Source organism: Nansenia antarctica (assembly GCF_963989245.1).
Source record: "Nansenia antarctica genome assembly, chromosome: 19".
NCBI classification, from domain to species: domain Eukaryota; kingdom Metazoa; phylum Chordata; class Actinopteri; order Argentiniformes; family Microstomatidae; genus Nansenia; species Nansenia antarctica.
Genome location: NC_137692.1, coordinates 17,848,095 through 17,857,781, shown reverse-complemented (window position 1 = coordinate 17,857,781; position 9,687 = coordinate 17,848,095). Strand labels below are relative to the sequence as shown.

General features: G+C 47.5%; 1 protein-coding gene across 2 annotated transcripts in view; it reads right to left on the bottom strand.

The window, feature by feature from the left end:
* The window catches only part of LOC308174103 (glutamate dehydrogenase, mitochondrial-like), a 21,298-nt gene extending 11,611 nt beyond the window's left edge, over positions 1 to 9,687 (bottom strand). For both annotated transcript variants that reach the window (XR_013937917.1, XM_080549160.1), the window contains exons 1-4: positions 9,014 to 9,687; positions 2,091 to 2,171; positions 1,403 to 1,458; positions 121 to 184 (exon numbers count right to left, since the gene is read on the bottom strand). Coding sequence is in view for 1 of the 2 variants with exons in the window: in XM_080549160.1 (XP_080405286.1) it covers positions 121 to 184; positions 1,403 to 1,458; positions 2,091 to 2,171; positions 9,014 to 9,452 (640 nt within the window). In the remaining variant the exon portion in view is untranslated. The remainder of the gene's footprint in view (positions 1 to 120; positions 185 to 1,402; positions 1,459 to 2,090; positions 2,172 to 9,013) is intronic.

The following is a 9,687-nucleotide window of genomic DNA, read 5'->3' as shown; positions in this document are numbered from 1 at the left end:
TTGTATTCTGCTGCAAAGCCAATGTCGAATAACCTGAACCCAAGTTTGACTCTGTGTACCCGTACGTTGATGTAATAAAAGCAATTCTGATTCTGATGTTCCCTTGGACAGACAACTCACCGATGAAGCCCTTCTTTGCCAGTTCAATAGTGAATCTCCTGGTGATTTTCTCCAGCTCGGTGTCCTGCAGACAGAGAATCTTGTTAATGAAATGACCTATGTTCTAGTGTGGACCGCAGAAGTGAGAGGAGTGAGTAGAAGGAGAATCCGACCTATACCCTCTCCTCCTTACTTCCTGTCTCTCTCTCTCGCCTCCTTACTTCCTGTCTCTCTCTCTCTCTCCTCCTTACTTCCTGTCTCTCTCTCTCTCCTCCTTACTTCCTGTCTCTCTCTGTCCTCCTTACTTCCTGTCTCTCTCTCTCCTCCTTACTTCCTGTCTCTCTCTCTGTCCTCCTTACTTCCTGTCTCTCTCTACTGTCTCTTAAAATAAAAAATAAAAATATACCAGAAAAAAAAAAGAATAGGAGAAGCTACAGTTGAGCTGGTCTCTCTCTCTCCTCTCTCTCTCTCTCTCTCTCTCTCTCTCTCTCTCTCTCTCTCTCTCTCTCTCTCTCTCTCTCTCTCTCTCTCTCTCTCTCTCTCTCTCTCTCTCTCTCTCTCTCTCTCTCTCTCTCTCTCTCTCTCTCTCTCTCTCTCTCTCTCTCTCTCTCTCTCTCTCTCTCTCTCTCTCTCTCTCTCTCTCTCTCTCTCTCTCTCTCTCTCTCTCTCTCTCTCTCTCTCTCTCTCTCTCTCTCTCTCTCTCTCTCTCTCTCTCTCTCAGGGCCTGAATACACCCTGGCCCCTCTGTGTCATTTATGGTGCTTTTCCATTGACCAGACCGGTACGGCACGCATTTGAAAGTACGGCGATTTTTTTGTTATGCTTGTTGTAAATAAACGTTCTATGATGCATTGAAATGATTTCCGTTGACCAATCAACGGTCTGCAGCGTCACACGTCACACACAGCCTGGCACGAAAGTACCGAGTGAGGAAGCATAGCTAAAACCAGCACGGGTACTCCTCGTACGGCCTGGTACGGCTCGGTTGGCAGTGGAGAAAGCAAAACAAACCGGGCTCACACGGTACGGTACGGTAGTGGAAAAGCACCAATAGGGGCCTGAATACACCCTGGCCCCTCTGTCTCATATAGGGGCCTGAATACACCCTGCATCCTGGAGGTCAAAGTTAAAGGTGGAGTTTTCCTTCCAAGACAGACAGAGACAGACAGACAGGCAGGCAGGCAGAGAGGCAGAAAAAAGCAAAAGAAACACAAAAAAAAGCAACAGTCGTACAGTAATACTTATAGAACCTGTGATCGTACAATAATACGTATAGAACCTGTGATCGTACAATAATACTTACAGAGTAATTTTTTGGGTTGATCTTTACTCCAGCTTTGGCTCCCCCAAATGGCACATCTACAAAACAATTTAAAATGTTACTTTAAAGCCAATGAACACGGCGTGCGATTTTGTCGCACGACAACATTCGATTCTCAATTCACACCAATGAATGAATGAATGTGAATGGAGAATCGAATGTTGTCGTGCGACAATATCGCATCGCACGCCGTGTGCATTGTCTCATTGAGATGCATTCAAAACAATGGAATCGAATTCGGCAGTGCGACAAAATCGCACGCCGTGTGCATTGGGCTTTAGTCACAGCAGGTTAACAGGGTTAGGGTGGTTAAAGGGTTAACCCTCCAACTGCCAAACAGCTCCGGAACACTCACCACCCTAGTGTCCCAGGTGTTTAACCTAGCAACAACACTCTGATTGGTTACAGCATGAAGCATTGAAATCTATGCTTTTTTCTGGTGAATGAAGTCACCCTCGGCCCTCTGCGATGGTGACAGTTTAGACGACTTTATTCACCATCGGCGCTGAAGGAGTTAAACTGAGTGAAAGTTGCAATACAAGATGCAACCCATTAACTGACTATACCTCCTCCCCCTCATTAATAATAATAATAATAATAAATCTACTACTGCTACTAATAATAACAATAATGATAATAATAATAACAATAATAATCCCAGGCTACTCACCCACGACAGCACATTTGTACGTCATCAAGGAGGCCAGGGCTTTGACCTCGTCCACGGACACCTCCTCGCTATACCGGATCCCTGGAACACACAACATGGCCGTCACACACCTGTCACACCTGTTTTTAATAGTGAAATGTTTTATTTTATTTTACAAAAACACAGCGAGGGAAACAAATAGGCCTACAACAGACAGGCTGGGTGTTTTAAATATCGGCGCGACAGCAAAACCTCTCCTCGGAGTGACGGGGGGCCCTGCTGAGGTGGTACTACGTAAGACGGGCGGAATCGACAATACAAACAGGTGAACGGGGACCTGCGGTTGTGGCACTTGGCCGTCAAGAACCTCCTCGTCAATGGTTGGCCCCCAGTGAATGGTGGGCCCAGGTCGGCCGCCCCCCCCGCCCCCTACCTGGCTGGGCTGTTGGGTTATCATACTGATGTACTAGTAGGGAGTGCAGGATTTCTTGGGGGGGAAATGCACTAAACGTTTGCAGCTGGCTGGTGTGTGGAAAGTGGAAACTATAGTTCAGCGGAGAGGAGACGCTGGCATGTGAGAGAGGTAGAAGCCACAACCCCACACACTGCTATGACACACACGCACACACACACACTCTCACACACACACACACACACACACAGGGAGCGCCTGCCTCCCACCACCACAGACACACACACACAGACACACACACACACACACTGCTATGACTCACACACACACACACACACACACACACACACACACACACACACACACAGGGAGTGCCTGCCTCCCACCACCACACACACACACACACACACACACACACACACACACACACACACGGCTATGACTCACACACACACACACACAGGGAGCATCTGCCTCCCATCACCACACACACACACACACACACACACACAGTGGGCAGGAGACAGGGTGTGGTCGCCACGGCGCCAGCGCTCACAGGAGCCCCCAGTTCAACCTGAATCCATTTTTCTTTACGTCTACTAACCCAGAATGCTAGCCTACCACCTGGAAATATCATCATTTTCCACATGCAGCTGCATCATAGCTATCGAAAAAAGCAAAGGTCTGTGTTTACGTCGGGAAAACTCAAAAAACTAAAATACGTCAAACAACAATAGTTGCACTGACCCTGCTCTGCCACTGACCCTGCTCTGCGCCGACCAGCTGGCCGGGGTTTTCACCAACATCTTTAACCAGTCCCTGTCCCAGGCCACCGTCCCACCCTGCCTGAAAACCTCAACTATCATCCCAGTCCCGAAGAAAAGCACAGTGAGCTGCCTAAACGACTACCGCCCGGTGGCACTCACACCAATCATCATGAAGTGCTTCGAGAAACTAGTCCGGGCCCACATACTCACACGCCTCCCGCCCAACCTGGATCCATACCAGTTCGCCTACAGAGCCCACAGGTCCACAGAGGACGCCATAGCGACGACTCTCCACGCCACTCTATTAGGGCTGCACGATTAATCGATTTTAAATAGAAATCGCAATTTGAAATGACGCGATTAGCTAATCGCAAAGCCTGCGATTTGCCTGCGTTTTTTTTTTTTTTTTTTTTTGCCATTTAGCAGACGCTTTTTTAATCCAAAGCGATTTACAATTACGAATTACAGGGACATTACCCCTGGGGTAACTGAGGGCTAAGTGCCTTACTCAAGGGCACACTAGTAGTGGTGTGGTTTCAGGCGGGATTTGAACTCACAACCTTCCGATCACAAGTCCAACTCACTATGTGTTTCTCAACCCTCTCCTCGGGGCGCCCCAGCCGCTCCACATATTTGATCTGTTCCACCACCAGCACACCTGATTCAACTAATCAAGTCCAAAGGGTTGGATTTGATTGCTTTGGACTTGATTAGTTGAATCAGGTGTGCTGGTGGTGGAACAGATCAAATATGTGGAGCGGCTGGGGCGCCCCGAGGAGAGGGTTGAGAAACACCACTACCCATATGGGATACGTCATACAGCGCGTCGGATTCAACGTCAATGAACGTCAAAAAAAAAAGACACTTGTTGAGAGAAACAAAATGGTGTTGCTGTTTAAAAAAAACATAAATAAATATGTTGTCCCAATTCATATATTTTAAGTTCTCATCCTTGCATTAGAATTAGAGCAGTTAATAGTTTGATGGTATCATGTGGTAATGCTCTCTGAAAATAGGTGATAGATAGATTCATCCAATCACCTGCCAAGTATTTTTTGAAAGTACCTGCCCTTTTCCAAACAGCTTCCAATTAAGCTTTCCTAGATGGATGTGTGAAACAAACCACCTGAGTCAGGTTAGTAATGCTCCATCACATGTTTTAATCTGAAGCTTGATTTTAAAGCAACCCAACTTTAAAGCAACCCAATGTAAGTTTAGTTCTTTCACTCGTAGCTCAGGCTGTGGGGGTGCTAGAGGAGGGAGCCTCTAAGTCCCCTGAAGACGTACAAACAAACTGCACGTTGATACGACCTTCCTAGCCGGAGATATGGCCACACTTTACAAAAACTTTTTTTTTTTGCTATTTAAAAAAAAAAAAAAACGCAAATTAATCGCAATCGCGATATCTGTCCAAATAATCGCAATTCGATTTTTTCCCCCAAATCGTGCAGCCCTACACTCTATCCCACCTGGAGAGGGGAAACAGCTACGCGAGACTGCTCTTCGTGGACTTCAGCTCCGCCTTCAACACCATCCTTCCAGACAGGCTAGTGACCAAACTACTAGACCTGGGTCTACCACACTCTATATGTGCGTGGATCAAGGACTTCCTGACCGACCGCCCCCAGAGGGTGCGGGTGGGCCCCCACACCTCCACAGCCCTCAGCACTGGGTCCCCCCAGGACTGCGTGCTAAGCCCCATCCTCTACAACCTCTACACCCACGACTTCACCCCCGTCCACCCCAGCAACTACATCGTAAAGTTTGCAGACGACACCACCGTGGTGGGATGTATCTCGGGGGGGGGGGAGGCGGCGTACAGGGATGAGGTAGAGCAACTGAGCAAGCTGTGCAAGGTTAACAACCTGCTGCTAAACAAGTCAAAGACCCAGGAATTCATCGTAGACTTCAGGAGGAAAAAGTCCGAGATCCAGCCCCTGCTCATCGACGGAGAGAGCGTGGAGAGAGTCTCAACCCTCCGATTCCTGGGACATCACATGCGGGATGACCTGGCCTGGAAGGACAACACAAAAGGCACCATCAAGAGGGCACAACAGCGGCTATACACCCTGAGATGCCTCAGGAAAGAACACAACAAGCAGGAGATACTGGTGGCCTTCTACCACGGCGCAGTGGAGAGCATCCTCACCTACGGCATCTGCAACTGGTTCCACAGCTGCACAACAGCGGAGAGAAACGCGCTACAGAGAGTCGTGAGAACAGCACAGAAGATCACCGGCGCCCCCCTCCCCTCTCTGGAAGAGCTGTACAACACACGCTGTCTCAGGAAGGCCTCCAAGATCTCCAGGGACCCGACCCACCCTGGGCACGTACACTTTATCAGGCTGCCCTTGAATAGGAGGTACAGGACCCCGGCCGCTAAGACAAACAGACTGAAGAACTGCTTCTACCACAGGGCCGTCAAGGCCCTGAACACAGCAAAGGCCTAAGTTCTGGGCCCAGGACAGTCCGGACGGATTGTATGGCAGCTAGTGCTGAGGCACAAACATGTACATTTCAAGCCTGCAAACTGTGACACTTTAAAATAACGTGAAAAAATACTTTTGTGCAATATGACAACCCTAGTTGACTATCTGTGCAGTATAGTACAGTGGATTGTGTACATAGTATCCTTTATTTATGTAAACCAGCTCCTTACCTTCTTGTGATTTTATGCTTTTTCTATATTTTTTTTATTTTTTTTTCCTTTCCTAACACCAGGGGAGCCACCCCTCCTAAATTTCGTTGTTTGGTACCTGTACTGTAGCAATGACAAATAAAGTCCATTCCATTCCACTGATTCCCAGAGATAGTTAGCATGCTAGCTGCTCTATCAGAGAGAGTTAGCATGCTAGCTGCTCTATCAAAGAGGGTTAGCATGCTAGCTGCTCTATCAGAGAGGGTTAGCATGTTAGTCTGTCTTTCTGTCTTTCTGTCTGTCTGTCTGTCTACTGGAGAGGCCAGAGTGTTGTCTGTCTGTCTGTCTGTCTGTCTGTCTGTCTGTTGGGGAGGTCAGAGTGGTGTCTGTCTGTCTGTCTGTCTGTCTGTCTGTCTGTCTGTCTATCTGTCTGTCTGCTGGGGAGGTCAGAGGCCAGGTGCTCTACTACTACTACTACTACTACTACTACTACTACTACTACTATTACTACAACTACTACTATTACAACTGCTACCCCTCTCACCCCCTCCACCAATCATTTCAGCCACTTCCATCAGGCCGCCGTTACAGAACTCCACACAAAAACACATACATAAAATCATTCATTCCCACTGCAACCACCGCCCTGAACATTTTAAAATAGGAAGCACACTGTTTTTCTTTTAAACCACAACATTTTAGCTTTTTAAATCATAATACTGTTTTTTTTACTATTATTTTTTGACTGGACTTTTTAAATAGGCACTACATTTTATAAACACTGTTATATCTGTCTGTTTTTATTGTATGTATGTGACCTATGTGTGTTTTTAATGTGGATACCGTATTCATGAACTGCACAAAGCCTGTCAAAGGAGAATTTCTGTCACTCTGTGACAGACAATAAAGCAATCTTGAATCTTGAATCTACTACTACTACAACTGCTACTACTATAACAAGTACTACTATTACTACTACAACTACTATACAACTATACTACTACTACTACTACAACTATACTACTACTATTATACTACTACTACTACAACTGCTACTACTATAACAACTTCTACTATTACTACTACAACTACACTACTACTATTACTACCACCACTACTATACTACTACTATTATACTACTACTACTATTATTATACTATATTACTATACTACTACTACTACAACTATTCTACCACTACTATCACCACTACTATTATTACTACTGCTACAACTACTACCACTACTATACTACTCCACCACTACTACTACTATTACTACTACTACCACCACCACTACTACTACTATACTACTACTACTACCACCACCACTATTATTATACTACTATACTACTACTACTACTACTACTACTACTACTACTACTACTACTACTACTACTACTACTACTACTACCACCACTACTATATTTACTGTTACAGCAGGTTCACCCACCAAGTGCCAGAGAGCGGGCTACACGGCTGAACATACTTGCATCTCTAAAGGCCACAGGTCAAAGTTCATCATCCTCTGATGTCTCCCTCCCTCTGATGTTCCCCCCACAGAGACGACCTACGACCCCAGTCACGCCACCCTCTCTCTCTCTCTCAGCCGAGGTCTGGTTCAGACTTGCTCTGAAGCGGAACGGCACAACACAACACTGGCGACAGCCCAGCCTGGACGTCTGAGGCCTGGTGTGTGGAACGCAGAGACACTGTGACCCCGTGGAGCAGGGCCTCCGTTACAGCAGACAACAACCCTCCACCCCCAGCTCCCACAATAAGGATAGACAAAAACAAACCACTTGTTTTTGGTCTTTCCCCGTTTCCCCAGACATGAATACAAGTCCATGGATAACCTCACACTGCCTCTTTGGGCTGCAGCATATTATATTAGACAGACACACAATACTCTGGCCAGTTAAACAAATAAAACAACTACTGGCTTGTCAGCATTCCTGTTCAGGGTGTACCGGGTGTGTAGCTGGGTGTGTAGTCGTAGCCTAGCCATGTGAATCCCTCTGTAGGCGTTCTGCTCTGCCATCCTTGTGCAGGTGGACTGGGAGTATGGGGTGAGGGGCTGTGTAGGCCTGTGTGTCATTGTTGATTCTGCCATGGTAGCATTTCATCCTCTATTGTGGACACCATTCAGATTGTCCTGGACTCCTGAACTGATAGATAACGATCGTTTATTAAATGAGACTTGAGTGATGAGGGTGTACGTTTCTGTAAAAACTCGTAGTTTAATGTCATTTCAATGCATTATAGACATTTTCTTTACAACAAGCATAACAACACGTCTATATTATGCCGCTATGAGTACACCGACCAACGCGACGCAGACCGACCAACGCAGAACTGTAAATTGGGAGAGCCCTTGCGTAGGCTACGGCATAGCCGCGCGTACATTTGACGCAGAAATATAAATTGGGCTTAAGGGTGTTGCCTGCTTAGATGAGATCAACTGTCCACCAGAACTCCTTTAGAATTGTCTATTATCTTGTTAAATGTTTATCTATTTCTTTTATTAGGATTTTTTTTTCTTCCTATCTATTCTTGTCATTTTTATTTTCTTACTATCCTCCTCTTACTTTATTTTGCTATATTGTATGTAATGTAAATGCTGTATGTACATTTGAATTGCCGCTGTTGAAATGTGCTATACAAATAAACCTGCGTAGCCTTGATACCTGTTTAACAGCTACTAAGAAAACACTAAGAAAACACTTACAAAACACTGAGAAAACACGTCTAACAACGCTTAGTTAGCGAGTAGATTTAAAAGCTGAAAAATATTAAAGTTAGTCAACTTCATGAGCAGCAAAAGGTTTTGAATACAAGTTGAACAGCCCCTCGAACCCTCAGCTGGGTCTATGATCATGGTAACCCCCCCCCCCCCCCCCCTCAGCTGGGTCTATGATCATGGTAACCCCCCCCCTCAGCTGGGTCTATGGTCATGGTAACCCCCCCCCCCCCTCAGCTGGGTCTATGGTCATGGTAACCCCCCCCCCCCTCAGCTGGGTCTATGGTCATGGTAACCCCCCCCCCCCCCCCTCAGCTGTGTGTATGATCATGGTAACCCCCCCCCCCCCTCAGCTGTGTGTATGATCATGGAAAACCCCCCCCCAGCTCACCTCCTTTACACGGGGTGCGGTGCTGGCTGTGCTGGGCCCGGTAGCCCTCCACCACCTCCCACTCCCCGCTGTCCCGGCGCAGAGGGAAGGACACGGACAGCACGTGGTTGCAGGGCTTGATGATCTGCAGGATGCCGCGGACCCTCTGTCTCTTCTGCCCGGGGGTCTCCTTGGTCCGGACGTCCTCCACCAGCTTGTCCTCCACGATGGCGGCGCCGCGGTCGAAGAAGCCCTCCACCATGCGGAAGAAGTTGGGGTCGTCCGGCGCCTCCTCCGGGGGGTCCTTCTGCGGGTGTTTCCCTCCGGGAGGAGGGGGGGTTACCTGGCTGTAGCGCCGCCTGGACAGGGGGGCTGCAGGGAGGGCTGCAGCCAGGACGCGTCCCGAGGCCAGGGCTGCTCCGCGGGTGAGGAGGAACTCTCCTAAATACCTCCTGTACATGTTTGTTTGTTTATATTATTATTATTATTATTATTAAACGAAGGAACTGTGGCTGTAAGTTGTTAAGTTGCAAAGAAAAAAAGAAAGGCGGAAAGTGGAAAGCGAGTGGGGACACTAGTGGAAACAGCACCAGGGGAAGTTAGAAGGATTAGACCCAGGGCTCCTCCTCTCCCGTGCGGCAGCAGTGATCTGACAGGAGGCATGCAGGGGGAGTCCCCCGGGCGTGGTGGTGGTG